The sequence below is a fragment of the Centroberyx gerrardi genome, chromosome 6 (genome assembly GCF_048128805.1).
Source record: "Centroberyx gerrardi isolate f3 chromosome 6, fCenGer3.hap1.cur.20231027, whole genome shotgun sequence".
Classification (NCBI taxonomy): Eukaryota; Metazoa; Chordata; class Actinopteri; order Beryciformes; family Berycidae; genus Centroberyx; species Centroberyx gerrardi.
This window is the reverse complement of record NC_136002.1, coordinates 19,649,579-19,669,354: the sequence shown is the minus strand read 5'-3', so window position 1 is coordinate 19,669,354 and position 19,776 is coordinate 19,649,579. Positions and strand designations below refer to the sequence as shown.

The following is a 19,776-nucleotide window of genomic DNA, read 5'->3' as shown; positions in this document are numbered from 1 at the left end:
GAACTATCTTAAGAACACATTGGTGAATCCGGCCCAGGTCTCTACCACCATGACCGTGTAGACTTTCAGTTCTGCAAAATGTACAAATTAAGTACAGTAAAATACTGTAAATACTACAGTCACAGAAAAAAATACTATGCAGCACATATACATTTCTATTGACACAATAGGAATACACAGCCTCCTAATTCCATATGATACATACATACTTGCTGTTTACAGTGCTATGGTCCACTTACAATGGTGCATTCTGTAGTACAGTAATCACTGAATACCGTATGTCGTAGAAATAAAAGTAGCATAGTATAGACAGTAGCTTATTTACCTATTCATAGTATTCCCATGATGTCACATGTATTTCCTACCAATAATGGCGCTTTACAATACACAGCTCATTGGCTGTGTTTGTCATTTGAATCACCTGTTAATTTATTACAATCAGCTGTTATTTTCCTACCAAGATGGCTGTGTGGTGATGTAACAGAATACTATGAATTCTCATTTTGAAAGTACAGACAGAATGGAAGCTACAGAGAAGAGACTCAGGTTGGGCTGTACTCTCTGCCCAGCCTCCCTCATTATCAAACCATGGTCATTCACCACATGGTCGACCAAATGTGGCCCAGATCTCACCTGTTGTGAGATGTTTGGTCTCCTCAGTCTTCCTCTTCCTCTATGTAACTTAGAACTGCAATCTGAGTGACAAGCAGAAAATGTGAGTTGTATTTCTGTGGAACTGGTTTAAGGGTTTGGTAGAGGAGTGTCAGCTTCTGTGTCTCAAGTTCCAGGGTTAGTGTGTAAACACTTGAGAAAGACTGTAACTGCAAAATGGGGTTGGGCATTTTTTAATCTTACATCTCTTATACATGCAATAGGGCATTCAAAATGCTTTTTTTTCTTCCATGTTAAGATCATATGTTTTGAGATATGATATATTATATATAAGACATACTTTAGTGTCTCATTTAAGGTGCAAGTGTCAAGGAATGCAAATGCTGGATCTTTGTGAGTCTGTGTTTTCTGTTGTCTTCACCATCACTCTTGAAGTCATTCAGCCATTTTGTTCTCAGTACACTTCAGTGCAGAGTGTCACGCTGCTGACAAATCACAGATTATAGAGATAAGTCGCTCTGTGGTTCACAGTGTACTCAGTGCCACCTCCATTATCTGCACGTGTATCTGTTTGTGTGTGTGTGTGTGTGTGTGTGCGTGCGTGTGTGTGTGTGTTAACCTGTCTGCATCTTGAATAATGGCACAATACATCTTGCTAGAGCGCATTCTGAGCTGCACCTTGTACCAAACCACATTGCCATTCTACTCATAATCGCAGCAACGAAAACCCTCTCAGCTAATTACTTTAGCATCAACATTTATTCCTCCATCCAGATAGACCCATACTGCCTGACATATTTAGGGAAATTCCTGTTTGGCCGGCCATTACACCATAGCATAGTGAAGCGACCTGCCAGTTGTCATGGAATCCACTTATCTTCATGCTGGCCTGCATACCTGTTGCTTATGGCATGCTGCTGTGTGTAATGCCTTGCTTTCTGTATCTGGCTGCCAGGCAGACTGGCACACACTGGGACTGTTCAGCAAAACAGACACAGCACAAACAGAAGGAGGTGGTGACTCACGGTGAAAAATAAACCTGAAAACACGGTGGAAGCTCTGGCTGTTCATGTTCCATCGCTAAATAATTATTTCACTGTGTGAAAATAAAAGTTTTGGATACTGTACTCCCCTGGTGCTAATCGTTGTGGTCTCCTTCTCCTGATTTCTGAAGCACCACTGCAGATCTTTTTCCTAAGACCATTCACTGCAGGGGACTGTTTTGCTGATTTCATTCAACTTTGAATTGGACGACAGTTGTGGATGTGTGGGGGTTTATTTGGGTATAGGTGAGTGTGTGTGTGTGTGTGTGTGTGTGCCCATGTACCACTGTGCAGTTATGTGTTTCGCTATACAGATGTCTTGTCTCTCTTCCAGTATATAATGTGTGCTGTAACATTAGCGCAATGATGACAACCATGTTATTCCGCAAGTGGACGGAAGAAAGCCAAAGAAATTAGGGGACAGAATTAGATTTTTTGAAAGGGAATGTTATTATGTGTACTGGTAAAAATAACTGTTGCATGTTGATTCATGTAATTCATATATAATAGAACTAATCTGGCAAAAAAATGGAGGAAGGAAATAGATGTGATTATTTAAAAAATGGGCATTAGCCTAGTGTGGCAGCCGAAAAGCACAAAAAAAAAAAATGCTTGGAAGATCTTAATGGGAGGAAACAAGTGTAGTTGTAGACATAAAGCCATAAACACATAAAGAAATCAAAAAACACTGCCATGCAAATACAACATTCTAGCATTAGGGTTAGGGTTATGAAACTAAGCTAAGACAATGGAAAAAACACTGTACTGTGACAGTATGGGTACAGCATGGTACACAGTGGAAAAAAAATAATGTTGTGAGAAAGATGCATGTTTGTTTGAGTGAATGATGGGGCCTGAAATGTATAAAGAGGGGTTTCCGGACTGGATGGGTTGCACACATGTATCAATCCATATGCCGGTGGTCTTGGTCTCCATGTTGTTCTTCTGGTTGTGGGGAGGCACAGGCTTTCTGCAGAATGGCAGGGAGGCACCTGGGTTGGAACCGTCTTTGGGTACAGCTAATAGCACGGGAATATTTTCTTTGTGGTTTGCCCACAGCTGGTGACTGGTGCTCTAGAGGGAGTACATATTTCCGAGGGATGGCCACAGGTGTGACAGTAGTGGTGACTAATGATGAAGAAGCTGCTGCTACCTGCCGCAAGCCACTGAAGAGTGGGTTTCTGTTTCATTTTGTTTTGATGTATTTTATTCATCCCAAGGGGAAAATTGCCTTTTCACCCTCTGGTTGGCTAGTTCCACATGTATGGCTGCATGGGGGATCAAATCCCAGCCCTTCGGTTGAGCCATCCACTAGGTCATCCTGCCACCCCATTTGCATGCTCTATCCTAGAGTGTGGAACAAAGAAACATATTTTATCTGATTTATTATGTTAACAGTAGGATACAGAAGCAAGCATAGAGATAGATAGATAGATAGATAGATAGATAGATAGATAGATAGATAGATAGATAGATAGATAGATAGATAAAAAAAACACAAACAAATAGATAACCAACAAACCAACCAACCAACCAGCCAAACCTGTGCTTAGCCTGAAATGTGATTAAAAAAGGTAATATATCTATTTTTACATCTCAATAATTACAGTAACTCTCTGGGATTCCACTATACTGCAATGCCCTCTTGTGGATTTCTTTCTTTCTTTCTTGACTTTGTCAACTGCTTTTTCATTTGTTTTTAGGTATCAGAAAGAAAGAATTGCATTAAATTGAGCCATATGTAAGTAGAGTTTATCAAAAAAGAAATTACAATAAACAGTACAATGTCAACTGCAAAAATATCACTGGTATGTGCAAGTAAACATAGGCATCTGATGCAAAATCAGTAATGCACTATTATGAGCAGCAACTATACCAAAATATATTTTGCAACAAAACCCAACAACACATTAATAGCAAAACAACTTAACAGTCTTTTCTCAATATGGGCCAAAATAGGCAAGCCACCCAATCACTGAAAAAACAGCAGCCTCAGATAATACAAATGAATCAATCAGTTCAATCAACCATGCATGTCAGCAGAGGCACACTCCTCATTTCCCGTGGTCTTCTTGAACCATCTCCAAAGATCAATCTAAGGAGAGGCAACAAAAGGTTTCATTTTTTTTGACCTTGAAACCAAATTTTCTAAAGAACATGTATACTTAATACAAGCACAAGGGAATGGATTAATTTGGGCCAGAGCACAGCTATGGTACACAGGTTTCCAAATGTCATCAGGGGGAGTTCAGCCCAGGCACATCAGCTTCCACCAATAGGTGTGTACTTCATACAGCAAATGGGGCTCTTGCCCCCACACTTTTAATTATGTGGGCAAGACAGTCTTTTTGCCACTGCATATTTTTGTCAGAGAGCTAAAATTTTTGGCCCTAATACAAACATAATCTAATAAATAACACAGATTATCTTTAAAAAGTCATTGGACATATTTTGTTACTTAAACAAATTAGTGACACCCAGCTGCTAATATTAATGGTATGACCCACTCACTTGCAGCCTACCTAGCACGGTACTTGATAGGAATCTATGACAGGAGTCAATCACTAGAACAAAGATGAAAAGAACTGAAACATTAGGCTCTACGTATTAAGATTTCAGGGGAAAGGGAGGACCAATACTGGTCCTTTTGCAGAACACTAAAGCCAACCACATGTGGAGGACCCCAGACCCCCCTGACTGAATCTGGATTCTCTCTCAGGGAATTAACGCTCAAATCTTTCCTTGAAGGTTTGCAGGTGTGTGGCAATGACCACGCACACCTGTCTTGTCTGTCGCACAGCTGATGTCAGAGGGAACATTGCCATGGAGCCTTCTTTCACAGCCTCTTGTCAAAAACCCAGCTTTGCTATGAACCCACCAATCTTGTCAGAGGTGATAAGAATGTTTTCACTCCTGCCCTGCATCTTTGTGCTCAACTCTTTGAGATGGCCAAATACATCAGCAAGGTAAGCCAGCTTGGCGCACCATCTGTTATTAGCAAGCTTTTACTTTTGTGGCAGTGGCACATTTTGGTCCCTAGAAAATGCCAAAATCTCTTCCCAAACCACATAAAGACGTGAGAAGACTTTTCCATGAGACAGCCAATGCATCTTGGTATGTAGGTGAAGACTTTGGTGCTCGGTTCCCATCTGTGCACATATAGGATGGAGAAGAGGTGAGACTTCAGAGGCCATGATTTAATGTAGTTCACCATCTTTTTTTTTTCTTTTTTTGATAGTTATGTGTGGACCCCAGGAAGAATAGCAGCTGTTTGCGCAGCATCTAATGGAGATTCTATCCAATAAAAAAAATCTGTACAGCCTTGTCTAACAATTGTGCCAATTTAGGGGTCATGGTTTTAGCAACTACAGCCTTAGGTGGAGAAGGCAGTGATTGATTTGAATAAGAATTGGGATTTTGTTTTTTCACTTTGTTTACAAATCCTCTCACTTTCCCTGTCATAGAGGCAGTGCAGTGTACACATACTGGAACACAAATCCCACAACAGATTTTTCTTCCTCAAATCTGCTATCCTAAAGATTTCCTCTGCTGTTTGGTGGCTTTGCTGTATTGGATTGAATCGTTCAGGCAGGTAGGCAGTACCACCTTTTGGTCAAAAGGCATGGTACAATTGTGAGTGATGTGTTCAATTCGTTCAGTGTTCAGCTGCAGTGTATGGGTTAGTAACTCTTTGTATCTGACAAACTGTTAAGTTGCTACCCCTTCTATATCCTTTAGGAACAAATGTGACACTGATATAGACAAAAACAGTCTAGTAGATAAGTTTTCTGGTGTATTTTTTTGTTGTTTAAATCAACTAATATAATTTAATGTGAAGTTTATCCATCCTGGCAATATATACACACCCAACACGCTTCAGGTACCCACAGTACAACCGCAGAAGGGTGTGTGTGAGTGGTCTGAGCACACTGATACACTGTTTTTTCCTGAGCTCTTTCAGTAATATATATTTTCATTTTTGCAAACACATGAATGCCGGTGCTGAATATTTATGCCAGTTGAGTTTCACACAATATTTAATGTATTTATTGACTATTTTGTACAATTTTTGCTGTTCTGTAAATCCCAATACCAAAATTGGCTTTTTTTTTTAAGTGACAAATTTTACGCTTTTATTGTGAAGGCCAAATTGCCTGCGATACAGTTTTTCTGTCTATCTCAAGTTTTGTCACTGCATCAGCATTGAATGCATGATAATAGCCTACTCCCATAAAATTTCAGCCTTGGCATATTTTATTATTTACTATTTTGATAGTCAGAACGCAAAAAGGGGAAGTGAAAATAATGAAGAGTCGGCATTTATATTTTGCAAGTACATTTTATAAAAAACAACTTAATATTTTTCACTTGAGGCAAAAATCCAGAAAATTATATATTTTTTTAACATTTTTTGTCATTTTTTTTACTTCAAATTTGATGATGGGGACTGAATGAAGGGTCTATTGGATTATTTTGCTATGTATCATCATCATCATCATCATCACCATCATCATCATCATCATCATCATCATCATCATCATCGGCATCATCATCTTCATCATCATCATCATCATTGGTAAAAGGCCTCCTTAATCAAGATAAAATTGGTACTTGGCCAGTAAAATGGCATACATCACAAATGCAACATAAAGACAGCGTACAACAAAGAGCAGTCCTTATGTCAGCACTGTCCAGTGTGGAAGGCATCCTTCAGACTGTCCAAGGCCTCCTCTCGAGTGATTTTCTCCCACTCCTCAGGCAGCTGGGCTGCCTCCCGCTCATATTTCTGTGCAAAACTCCCATTGAACCTCACCAGCACGTACCTGTGAATCAAAGAATATTGAACTCATTCATACAGGAACATTAGCATTCACACACATACTTTCAAGAAATTTTGCTTTAGTTTGACTATATGGTGTCATGATTTGACTCTACCTCCAGTAAGTACTGGGTGTCTGGCTGCCTGGTTCCTCAGGGGAGATGCTCCAGTCTGGATAGAGGGAATGGTAGTCCCTGTAGGCCAGAGACTTACCCTCTGTGCCCTTGTTCAGGAACAGGCTGTCCTGGGTCATGTTTGCAGGGCAGCTGATATGGGACAGAGAGCAGGAGTCATCGCAGGTGTAGGACAGCATGCCTTTTGGCCGGTGGAGCAGGGTTCTGTGCACCTCATGCTCCATCACCCCCACCTCACAGGGGGCTCTGCAGAAAGGACACTGCTTCTCACAACCTCTCACTCTGTTCAAGAGGCAATCCTGGGGCTTAATTGGAAGGGCTTGGAGAAGTTGGGTGATATCCACATTTTGGGAGAACTCCTGGGCTAGAGACAACCTCATCTCAGCCAGTGCCTCCAACAGGCAAGTGACAAAGCGATCCCATTCTGTGGTGATACTGAAGAGAGGCCCATCCAGAGAAGCCTTGGTGACATCCACATCTCCATCTTTCTCCAGGGAGAGGCACACTTTCTCCAGCAGCAGCTTTGTATCGCTCAGCACTCCACTTACACCCTCTGCCGTTTGGCTGACTGCTGCAGCCATCTTTCCCACAATCTCTCCAAGCCGCTGCTGCCTCCACTCATCCAAGATGGCTGACTCAGAGAGGTGAGCCACCACCCTCTCCTGGATCTTCTTCAGTCTGAACCTGTCATAGGAAAGCAAGTATTCCAGGAAGCTCTCAAAACTGTCTTCCTCCATCAGCTCCTCCAGCAGGCTTTGGTTGAAGGCCCGGGGGGACATATACTGCTGGGCATTGCCTTGGCTCACCATATCTTCCATTATATGCCTCCCTAGTGGCCTGTAGATGTAGTCCAATGCTGTAGATTTGAAGACCATGGAGGTGAAAGCTTGGGCCACCCTCTGGCACTGGTCCCTCTTCCTGAAATGGTAGATAAACTCTGCCAAGTGCCTGTTCTTGGTACCATTGATAAATGTCAACAGCTCTCTGTCCTTAGCATAGCGGTCATGTAGTTTTTGGAAGTCTTGGCATGCAAAGCTACAGAGATAAACTTTCAGATCCACTTCAAAAGCTGATCTGATTTCCATAGGCTGTGCGCTCAAAGCTTTCTCAACATTTTCTAACAGCTCTGTAATGTAGCTGTCAGAGAAGTCTGCTGGTAAACTAGATTTATCTGCTGCAAACTGATTGTACTCCTCTATGATGTTGCATGCTACACGGTGAGCTTCTAACCTCTGTTGTCTGTTGTTGTCGTCAAACATGTGCTTTAATCTGCTGCGGTATCCAAAGTGTTCATCATAAACTTTGAAGTCAGATGTCCTTGCTTGGCCAATGTCTTCAAGCTTCTTCATGTGTTTCTCAAGCCCACGGCTGTTGAGATTCTCTCTCAGAATTTCTGTCACCCTTGCAGTAATATCATCTGTCTCCGAAGGTCTGAAGTCAAAGTTGGACAATGCATTACTCCACACACCCTCAAACTCCTCTTCCAGTTGTATATCTTTAAAGAGAATTTTGGTTGACTTGCTGCTCTCTAGAAGTGTGTGTAGCTTGGACTCCTGTTCCTTTTCCAATAACGTCTGAAAGTTTCTGAGTCGTGTGGAAGAATAATGGTTCTCTTTGGCTGACTCTAACCTTTCTATTATCTCTTCGGTTACCTGCTTCTGGAGTTCATCCATATTGTCCATTAGATTTGGTTTGTAAGTTTCAATATAAGTTTTGTGGAGGTTATCTTTGATCAAATGGGCCTCTAGTTTTGACCTGACTTTATTCACTTCTGTTTCGACCTCTTCTCTGGCTTCATCCTTCAACACACTCAGAAGGTCACCTTTGATCACAGTATCTTGTACCTTGATGGAGATTATTCTCTTTGTTGCCCCCATAAACCAACATTCCATGTGTTCCAGGAAATTGTTCTCCCACTGGGAAAGCTCTGTGCACAGCATAGAGAATGCCAGAGCCACTTCAGTATTCTGAAGACCAATGGAGAATGATTCTGCTTTCACCGCTTCCCAAACATCACACAAACGGGCCATAAATTCAGGCAGCCCTGAGGCTTCAGACCTGGCTGCACACTTCTTTAATGCCCCAAAAAGGTTTTGCTTCAGCTTTAACACAGCCGTACTGTACTCCTTATCAACTGGTTCTGAGAGGGAGACATTGTGCCAAGGTGCTATGACACAGGGGACATTGCTTGCAGCCTTTGCAAGATGGTAGTCAATATTTTTAGTCCCTCTGTTCCCAGTCTCTGTCTGAAGGATCTCAGCTACACGTCCTAACTGCAAGGCTTGTAACTTGCTGATTAATCTTTCATCTTGGGTTAGGAGCTGGCAAATGGGCATGTAGCCACATACCTTGGTGCGCAGGAGAGCATTAACTATCACAATGAGGTCAGTTTCAAATTCAGTATCCCCATATGAAGCTATGTTTTGCATCAAAACATCACTCAATCCTGTTGCTACAGTGGCCATCTCATTGTCATTGACCAGGGTGTTACTTGTTTTGTCCAGTGGTGGTGAACAGAGACCTTCTACATCAATTAACAACAGAAAGTCACACTCCATATCCTTTCTGAGGTCATCGGGGAGACATAGAGCCAGCATGTACACCCCTCTGGTAGACCTTCTCCTTCCTCTGGGGAATTTCACCCCAAATAATGCAGAGAGCACCTCAGCATTCCTTGCATGATGGACTCCAAGGTTTGTCAATACGCGGGTCCTGACCCGTTCTCGAGGCAGGCGACGTTTAAACTCTGCCAAGACGCAGCCCAGCCAGCTGCTGGGAATGTTAGAGGCATCTCCATCCATTAGCTCAAGCGGAATTCCATAGAGAAGCAAGTCTGCAGCTAAGCTGGGGAGACGCAGCACATTGTGGCTCCCACTGCCTGGGCTGATATGTGTCAGCTCAAAAATTAGCCCCATCTCACGCAGAAAGTGTTCAAGGCCCAAAGAGGAAGAATCAGGTTCAAAATGCTGCTCTACAAATGAACCTAAGGCTATCTGATTTTCAGAAGATGCGTCCAGGCCCATATATGTTTTTACAGAGGCATTTGAATCAGACTCATCTGGTTTCAACTTTGGTTCCTCAGGCTGTTTCCCTGGGCAGCTTGGAGCAAGGGTTCCATTTCCCCTGGACTCTGAATGGAGATTTTGGTCCTCAGAGATTTCTGGATCTGAAATTTGTTCTTCAAAAGAGTCCTGGTTTTCAGCAACTTCTAGCCCCATATTCTCTTTTTCAGTAGACTTCAAATCCATCTGCTGTTCTAAGACAGGATCATGTTCCCTTTGCTCTCTATTAGCTGGTTTCATGTCCAGCTGTATGATCATGGACTCCAGTTGTTCTTTCTGTGGCGACTGTGGTTCCATGTTCTGTTCTGCAGACTGTTGCACAATATGTTCCAAGGCTTCTTGCCCTATCTCAAATTGTTGCTCAGAGAGTTGCAGTCCACTATTTACAGTGAGGTCCATGCTTAATGGCTCTTCCACTGTTGAAACTGTGCAGAAACTATCATTATCCTCTAGATCATCATTGCTTCCATTTTTGGGCTCATCAACATTTGTCACCAGCTTTCCTAGCTTGTCACTAAGTTTATCTAATTTCTCCTGCTGATTTGTGGATGGCTCTTGGGGATTGTGTTGTTGTCTCATTTGCATGGCCCGGAGCCTCAGCTTCATCCAGCTAAGGAAATACGTTCTCTCCATTTTATCTGTTGTGGAGAGGGCTTCTGTAAAAACCTTCATGGCTGTGGTCATTCTGTAGCTGCTCAGCTTGAACAGGATATTTTTCTTTTCTTTTTGTAGCAGGAGGTTGATCTCCTGTCCTGCTTTCCTCTGTTTACTCTCCTTTTTCTCCATCTCTGCCAGTTCGCTCCACAAAGCCCCCTGCAATGGCAACTGTTTCTCCCTGAACTGGGCAGATCCCTCAACTAAACCTTTCAACACTTCCTCCGCTGTAGCCATTGCCTTTTTACACACTGCCCCTTCGTCCACGCTTAGGCCTAGCTCCACTGCTGTTCTTGCTGCTGCTTCAAGTGTAACAAGTTTCAGTTTATCTGGTAACAGATCATTAAGGGTTTCACGCAGCCTGTCAGCCAGGTCCTCCTCACTGACACCTCCCCCTGATAGCACGGACCCTTTGGGCAGTCCCACTTCCTCTTCCAGGTTCTGAGCAACAAACCCCACAACTCTTTTCTCATTTTTCTCTTCCACATCATCTGAGAGGTCAATCAGCATGAGCTTGCTTGCCATGCCTTTCCAGGAAGCAAGAAGACATTTCTCTTTCTCCCTAAGATTCCCACAGAACACGACCATAACTGATGATGCTCGACACAGAAGGCTGAGGCATTTCTCATGTGCAGCAGCATCCCCGCGTAGGTTAGAGATTACCACAGGCACAGGAAAAATATCTTTGTCAGGGTCACCAGTGGGTAGATACCATCCCAGCTCTACCAGACCATTGGAGAGTCTCCGGGGCAGCTGCCCTCCATCCATCCCCCGGTGGAGGAAGCTTTCACTGCAGGATTTGAGTCCACCTATAACGCGGCTTAGCACCCGTGACTTGGAGACACCACAGTGACCAAGCTTCACACAGGAAACCATTGGCATCTCTGTGCTGGCCAGGTCCCCTTCTAGGACCCTTCTAGTTTTAGCAGGGGATTGAGTCCTCCATTGGCTCACAACATCTCTCAAAGGCCAAAGAAGGAAGCAGCTAGGCTGTTCTGGATGTATGGGTGGAAGGACCAGGGGCACAGCAAACTGGCATTGCACCATGCGCACTGTAATCTCCTGCTGAAGGAAGCTGTTGGCAGACATGTAGACAGCTGTAACCAGATCAAGGGGGTTGACCGCACACTGGGTCTCTCCTCCAAGACCATAGACTATCTCCTCGCCTCGGGTCTTGGCATTGTTCAGGGCATCAGGTGGTTGTTTGCAGCGTGGACTCCGAGCTTCAGGACTAAGCAGCCAGAGGCGTTGGAGGAAAGCACGTGGTAGGTACTTGGGCACCAGAGGGGTTTCGTTCTCCAGAGTCCAGGTGCTCATGTCCAACATAGAGGCTGGATCCAGTGGGGTAGTCCAGAAGGCCTCCAGGCCCAGCTTAAACAGAACCTCTGCCTGTGCATTGTCCATTGGAGGTTCTAAATCAAAGAGCACACCAATCATTTAGTCTTTGGATAAGTTTGAGATTGTTGCAATGTGTTGTATCTTGATAAATAAAATTAGAAGTTTTGTACTTGCATGGTAATACAGTTTAATAATTTTGTTTATCTTTTACACAGAAAACTCACTGTTATATCACTGTTATTATCAATGTTGTTATAAATAGAAGAATTTCTGGTAAGGCTTAATTTTCCAGGTCTGAAATTTCCTAATAATCTCCTAGAAATTAACTGTTAATTTCTTAACATGTTTCCTGGAAAGAACCATGACATTATGCACTAATTATATGGAAAATACAAGAGTTCAATGGTGGAGTTGGTACCACAAATAACTTCTTCCTCTTATTTCCTATATATAATTATATGAATGACTTGGGTTACCAAATCAACCTCTGTCTCTTATTTTTCCAGTAAAAACTTTATCGTTGCAGTTCTTTCCTGGAAGAAAATAAATTAGAAATTAGAATTAGAAAAATTAGAAGAAGAAGAAGAAGAAGAAGAAGAAGAAGAAGAAGAAGAAGAAGAATTTAGAATTTAGAAATGTACAGTTCCTTATCAACTCCACCAAATTGACCACTTTTTTATATACTGTAACTACTACATCATTTCATAGTTCTTTCTTGGAAACTCTTGGTACTTACCAACCACTGAACTCTTCCTCTATTCTTCCTAGTTAGTACATAATGTCATGGTTCATTCTAGGAAACTCCCTAAGAAATTAACAATTCCTTTATAGGAAAATAAAGCGTTACCGAATTTCTTTGTGTACATTAATATAATATAGTTGAAATGTATCATTCTGAAATATCCACCAAATTATTATTTTTTTAAATTTCATCTTAAGGTACAGCACATAAAGTTAGCTATCTTACTAAATTTGTTTAGAAAATAGGCCCATTAACATTTTGAGGACAAAATCAATTTTTCTAATAAAAACCCCCCCCATACTTTTCTTCTTGCTGCTCAGCCTCTTGGGAAGCTTGACTGACATGGTGAAACCAGCCGAGTCTTTCTCTTCTCCTTTTCACTTGACGTTGTCTTCTCCGGTCAACCACACCGCTGCTAAACATGACCAATCAGTCTGGGGTGTTAACTTGAAACCTGGGATTGAAATTCATAAAATAAACAATACTGGCATTAATGCAATTGATACAGATAATCACATCCAAAATACATGAAAGTTAATCCCAACACAGCCAAAAACTACTGAGGAGTAATTAATCCAGAATGGTCCTCTGATCTACTACCTACCTTTAAATGTAAACTCTTCTGTTGTCTAACACTTAGAAGAGATTATGTTGTACTGTCTCAGGGGATCGCTCATTGTGGAAAGTACAGAGGAGGCCAGTTTGTCCTGACTTTATCTTTCTGAAATGCTTCACTGGAGCAAGACTCCCCTCCCTGTTTCATTTTGCTTTTCACTACAATAAAACCAGGTTGCTGACAGGCTGAATATAATACACTGACATAATGGCCACTCATGGGATCAGGATGCTGTCAGAGAGATGAAGTACAGTACTGATAGCTCAATATAGAGGTGGCTGCCCCCTGGTCTTACAGCATCACAGCTCAGTGGGTCTCTCAAAAACACTATACTTCACTTCAGGGTGTCAAACTGTGCATTACAACGCTATCTGTTACTCCTAACAATTCAAGACATGTTATACCTTAAACATGGCAAACAATAATGAATTGTGTGAGAATCATGCTTACCATTGCTATTTTTATTGAATCTGTTATAGTCATCTGGGGACAACGTGATACATTATTGAACCCTGAAGGGAAGTTGGCAGGATTGTCCTTGTCTCTTGCCATCATCTTATAGAATTGCAATTACATTAAGGCAACAAGTAAGTCTTATTCGGTCAAATATAATTACAGCTACAGTGCTTCCACTAAGGAATTAAGAATTTGAGCATGTATTGTCTAACTTGCATAATATAAACAGGCAACGTGTACTCATCACACATTCAATAAATATTATTACTCATGCAATTTGTATCCTGATTCATGTATAATTTCTGAAATAAAACAAATGCATAGGATATTAATATATATATCTGAATGTCTTTGTCATGGAACCTGTGTTCCTTTGTTGTATTTTTGCTAAAATCATAATGGTCCTTACCTGCTATTTGTCCTCATACAAATTCTGGCTAAAAGGAAATGTGTATCCTTGACATTGTAACCATCACCAGGTGGCTGTGCCTTTCTGTCTCTCAACACGGAGCTCTTATACCTGTGTTTTCAGTGATAAGACACATTCCTGCAGTCGTATCTAATCCCTCATGTACAAAATGAACATCATTCGTACGCACACAGACTCACAGTCTGATACATTCACAACACACATCAAGGCATGGTATTGTAACCAAGTGACATTGGTGACATATCTATAAATTCTTCACACGGCAGACTTGAATTTCAAAGTTGATAACAGCAGGCAATGTCTGTCCTTCACAATACAGAGCCTGGAGGAATGTATAGACGCCTGTTAAAAGGATTATGAGTGGCTGGTTTACAAGGGTCAGAGGTGAGACTCGAGACAATGACGCACACAAACCTGCAGTCATGTGTGATCTCTCAGATAGTCTATCTGATTACTAAAAATACATAGCTGACATACCGTAGCTACCTACTCCTTAGAAAGCCTGCTCTCTCCCTCATCACTCCCTTGTTCCCTCCATCCTTCCCTTTAAATTCATTACCTAGAAACCCATGTGACATAACTCCTTGACACCAGGCCAGCTTAGCTAATATGGTGTTTCAGCTTTTTACATTATCTTAGGGCAAGTTCAGTTCAATGCCATCTCAGAGCAACAGTGGTAAGGGGCTACCCAAGAATCTATAGTTAGCCGAATAGCATATGGACATAAAAGATCATAAAATATTGATTACAATATGGCAAAAGAGACTACACAGTTTGTCAAGATTGTGCTGAGTTTAATGCGTGATTTTTGATTTGGTATTGATCTATAAAGGCCAATGTTGTATTCTCTTCACACTTAAATCAATATCACCAGACAGCTTAATCTTTGGAGGAAGCAGACATCAGTTATGCACTAATCTATTTTTATCTGTCACAACCTAGATCATAAATCTACTGACAATGTCACCCGGTTTGGGAACTCCTCCCCAATCCACACCAGTTTAACATGCTGGCATGAAAGGTGTCAGGACTGGACAGGAAAGCACAATTATGTGAAAAGCAAATAAGCAATCAGAATGGTCTGATTCAAATCATCTGAGAGAAAGGTGACCGGTTTGATCACATATATTATTGTAGTAGCCTACTTGGGCCTGTATCATTATGGCCTTGGCCTAAACTTCTGTATAAAGCCTGATCTTCCTTGGCTGCTGGAGAGGTGAAAGCACATCTGAGGGATAAGTGTTGTGCAGAGGAAAAGATTACTGCTTCTCTATTTCTGTACTGTAAAGCTGTTTAGCGGTCTTACCATCGTGTGTCAGAGAGTGGGAGAGTGATGTGCACTTTTGCGTGTGTGTGTGCGTGTGCGTGTGTGTGCAGGTAAAACTGAATGCGTGTATGGGCATACTCAACACTGCGTGTGTCTGTGTCGCATTTTCCTTCCGCTAAGCAGCCTTTCATTAGTCTCCATTGCATTCCTGATTGCTCGGATCTGTTCCTGTGTGTACTTTTCTTTGCTTCAGCAGGACTGAGGAAAGCGATAGAAAACCGAGAAGAACTTTAAGGACTAATAGAGACACTAAAGGAGTAGTGGTCAAGATGTTGATCACCATGCTAACAGCCATGTACATGATGGTCAGAGTCGTAGAGTCGGTAAGATGATTATAATGATACTCACAATAGAAATATGAATTATATTGATTATTACTTTACTTAGTTTCTGAAGTGTGTGAATACCAGTCATGAGCTAATATCATATTTAGCTCATGAAGTTTTCTACTAGAAATAAGATATTCTTCATGAGTGTTATATTGCAGGCAATATATAATGGCATTCTAATTTATAATGTTGGGCCACAGTGCTTTGTGTTTTTCGTGCAATTAACATTATGTTGTCCTCACCCAACTGGTTGTCAATGTCAAATATCAATGTAGAATTTATGGACAGAATCAAACTATGACTAGGGTGATGTTACAAATTTTACCATGTAACATTCATCTGTTCTTGCTTTTGAACTGGGTAACATGCCAAAGATAACAAGGATGATGTCAGAGACAACGTAAATCACACAGCATTGCTCAAGAGAGTTTTTTTTGCCAGAAGTGGTTCAGTGGTGAAAAGTGAAGTGCTACAAAAAAAACATCAATATGCATTTGTAACAAATTGTACTTGGTGAACATCTTATGGTTTCCACGTTTATTTAGAGTTCTTCAATAAGTGAACCTGTGTCATGTGGGAAAGAGATGTATTGCATTTGAAAAGCAAAGTTGAATGGACTTGACAAATCTCTCTGTCTCACATACACACACACACACACACATGCACACTCCTAACCCTATCTCTTGGTCTCTCCCAGATAGGAATGCGGTTTGCACAGCAGCAGGACCCTTTGACTTACATGGTGTCCCAGCCTTTGCCTTGGCAGATTCACTCTGTATCACACAGTCGGAGGAGCAGCAAAATAGATGAGGTTAGTTGTCCCAATACTTTGCATCTCAGACTCAGAGCTAGAACACACAGACAGCTGCAAACAGTCATGCTGACATACTGAAATACAGGCAATCAATCCCTCACCCCTCTTTTCACCGCTTTTATGTTCTTCTTACGTTCAACTGACACCTTGTAAAGTTTACATTTCAGCCACAACCTAAACCTATGCTTGCCTTTTTAAGCTTTATTCACCTATGGTAGGTTTGTGAGTGCACTTGCTGTTTTTCAGCAGTGGTCTTACTACTCATACAATATACACTCATACTGCACATGAGTGAGTTGCCCACTTCAACCACATCCTTCTATTTTGGCCATTGTGTAGCTCATCTGTGGCAGTTGTTGAGGAAAGGGAGAAGAGTAATCATTACCCCCATTCAGATTTCCCCAGCCGGTCTGGGCTCTGAAACTGATGGCATACGTAATCCAACGGTGAGAGAGAGCATATATGTTGACAGTTCAGCAGACAAGCTTGACTCAGCATGCAAGCATCTAAGCTTGGTCACATGTTCTAAGTTTGGTTAAAGCCTATCAGGAGAGGAGAGAGGGTGGGAAGTGGAGGGATGTGATGAAAGACAGAGGGGACCTTTGGTGCCTCTGCACTCAAACTGTACTAGCAATTATAAAAAAAAAAAAGAGAAGTGCAGTACAACAAAATCTAGTGAACTAGTATTTTTGGACCCCAGTGAATCAATAACAATGACTAAAAAAACTTTTATAAGGAAATTGTCGATAACTTCACTGTTATTTGGAAATCCTGCAGGCCTTCACTATGGAAACCTAACCTAAAACAGCAAGTTTGTAGTGCACTCCCCAGACTTTCTGAGCACAAGAGCTGCAGTTCACCTCTGTGTGGACTTTGGTTAGTGTAATTCACTGTGTCTCCATCCCAAAGCTCATTGGCTTGAAGCTTAGCCAGACACGTACACAGATGAAGCAGACTAATAAACAAGCAGACAGAGGGAAAGGGAGGGAGAATGGGAGGGATGCTGGAAGAAAAGGCAGGGAGAAAAACAGTTAATAATACAATTAATCAAAAAGAGAAGCATGGAAGAAGCTAAGGGCACAGGTCGTGAGATGACAAGGCAGAAATGGACACACCATAAAAAAACAAAACAAAAAAAAACTATGACGCAAGCAGGGAGATAAAAAAAAAAAAAAAAGATAAGAGATGGAGCTGAAGGAAGACAGATGCCTCATGTGGCTGTAACTTAAAGTCACCGCAACTTCTTGGGTAAAAGGAGAGAGTGGACCCAATGAGGGAGGTAATCAGGCTGGTGTGTGGGACTGAACGCATGCAGCACACAGCCAGACTGACAGGTAAGCAGGCTAAGCCGGTACAGTCCTCAGTCCCTCGCTTCCCTGCCACTGCTCTGCTTGAGCTGTAATCCCAATCAAGGGGATTTGTGTCTGAGGTCATTACTCTAACTTTAGATAAAAAGGACATACACATGTACAGGTGCACGCACACACATGCATGTACATACAGACACGCACATATACAACATAAACAAAACGCACATAAACAAACGCACACAAGCATTTTTTGTAGACTGGTCGGCACATTATGTCCAGTTACAAAGCCTAGAATTAGATAAAGGTGCCTACGGGACGCCCTATCTGTTCATCTGTGTCTGATTTGGACTCCAGAGGCTCAGCGGTATCTGAAGAATGTTTCAGTTATGTTCCAAATGACATTCAAACATTGATGATTATCAAACTAGCATACCTGAAATGTATCTGATGCAACTTGTGCATCACATGTGCACAAGTAATTCATGATGCCTCTATTTCTTTCTGTCAGTCTCTCTCTCTCTCTCTCTCTCTCTCTCTCTCTCTCTCTCTCCATCTCAGTCCCCCGCTCTCTGTATTTGTGTGTTGATTGCTTGTATGTGTGTGTGTTGGGTGTACAGTGTCTTCTAACTGGCTATTTTGTCCTTTTACAGTTTGATGGCTTCAGGAGGAACAGCATAGGCGTGTACAGAAAGAGTAAGTATTGAAAAAACAAGATCTCATGGCAGGCTATTTTTCTGTTGTGCTGATTATCAAATTAAAGTTAATAGTAAAGTTTGACTCAAATGATGTCAGACCAAACAGATTCAAATTTTAATCAGAAAAATAGCCGGCTTGAATCGAGGCTAACATGCATATCATGTGTTTGAACTGAATCATTGCTACAGACCATGTCTCCATGGCTATTGCCTCTACTTCTCTGGCTATCCCCTGTGTCCTGTCGTGCTCAGACTCCAATGCCAGCAACGGGACGTGCGCTGCCCCCCCTGTCCCCCCGCTCAGCCCCGTCGAAGTTGAGAAGGCCGCTGCTACCATCCAGAACCATTTCAGGAAGTTCCAACAGAAGAAGCAGAAGTAGATGGACAAGGGGGCACAGAGATGGAAGGAAAGGAAAGGAGGGATGGAGGTTTTGGTGCAGAAAGACTGAGAGACAACAGGAGGCAGGTGGGATGTATGGATGCACAGATTGACTGATGGACGAAAGGACTCTGTGATGACATCCACCCATGTACACGCACACCCACATGCAAACACACACACACACACACACACACACACACACATTCAAACTGTATAATATACACTTAGTAGAGATGTCTGATGAATGACACAGTATAAACAAATATATTATACACTTCAAACAGTTGCTCATTTTACCCTCTGTAAAATACTTTATGAATATTATATGTGAATATGTATCTGTATGGATGACAACTTTGATGTACTGTGATGACAGAGTGACTGTGAGAGTGCATGTTTGTGTACTGTAATTTGTATATGACCATTTCAGTATTGAAAAAATTAAATATAGTAAATGATTTGTCATCATTGTGAACCTTTCAAAAACATATATGTAAAAAGTTCCTTCAATAAACTCCTCTGTCAACCTGGATTGTATTTCCTTATAGCATGTTGCCCTCTAGTGTCTTGAATCACGTAATGTACACTCTCAGATCACATCCATTTCAACTTAATGCTATTGTTGCATTTAAAGCCCCATATTTAATTTAATACACACATACAGATTTTCAAAGGGCTGGTAGAAAATACTCTGGAAAGCTTTAGGGATTTCAAATGAACAAAAAGACATTCATCTTTCCAGTAACAACAAATACACACAGATTAAATGTTGAAATGAGCTGTTGTGGTTCAGACTGGTTGTATACTGTGGCATTTCCATCAAAAGGCCACTTTGGATCTTTGGCTAGATTGAAGCTACAATGTTTAGATGACCTTTCCTGATGTAAGGAACTCAAAGGCCTGACATGGGATCAATGCTCTTGAATATGACTCATATTCAACATTCTGTTGGCTTCAGCCCCAGCCAACAGTGTCTGCTCTCTGTTAAAAAGACTCTGGTCCAAGCACTGGTC

General features: G+C 41.7%; 2 protein-coding genes across 5 annotated transcripts; one reads left to right on the top strand and one right to left on the bottom strand.

The window, feature by feature from the left end:
* Window positions 1-5,985: 5,985 nt before the first annotated feature.
* gvin1l2 (GTPase, very large interferon inducible 1-like 2) lies at window positions 5,986-13,955 on the bottom strand. 3 transcript variants are annotated; one of them, XM_071912141.2, is made up of 4 exons: window positions 13,886-13,955; window positions 12,706-12,858; window positions 6,591-11,736; window positions 5,986-6,478 (listed from the first exon to the last, which is right to left on the bottom strand). In XM_071912141.2, exons 2-4 carry the CDS (start codon window positions 12,746-12,748, stop codon window positions 6,337-6,339), a joined length of 5,331 nt encoding a protein of 1,776 aa, XP_071768242.2. In that variant the 5' UTR covers window positions 12,749-12,858; window positions 13,886-13,955; the 3' UTR covers window positions 5,986-6,336. The 3 variants fall into 3 exon arrangements, with proteins under 3 accessions (XP_071768242.2, XP_071768240.2, XP_071768239.2); XM_071912139.2 differs by having other exon boundaries at window positions 12,706-13,575; window positions 13,886-13,947; XM_071912138.2 differs by having other exon boundaries at window positions 12,706-13,948.
* A 1,492-nt stretch (window positions 13,956-15,447) lies between these two features.
* Window positions 15,448-19,279, top strand: LOC139921787 (uncharacterized). 2 transcript variants are annotated; one of them, XM_071912126.2, is made up of 4 exons: window positions 15,448-15,556; window positions 16,260-16,373; window positions 18,337-18,379; window positions 18,634-19,279. In XM_071912126.2, exons 1-4 carry the CDS (start codon window positions 15,503-15,505, stop codon window positions 18,759-18,761), a joined length of 339 nt encoding a protein of 112 aa, XP_071768227.2. In that variant the 5' UTR covers window positions 15,448-15,502; the 3' UTR covers window positions 18,762-19,279. The 2 variants fall into 2 exon arrangements, with proteins under 2 accessions (XP_071768227.2, XP_071768226.2); XM_071912125.2 differs by having other exon boundaries at window positions 18,571-19,279.
* The last annotated feature ends 497 nt before the right edge of the window (window positions 19,280-19,776 follow it).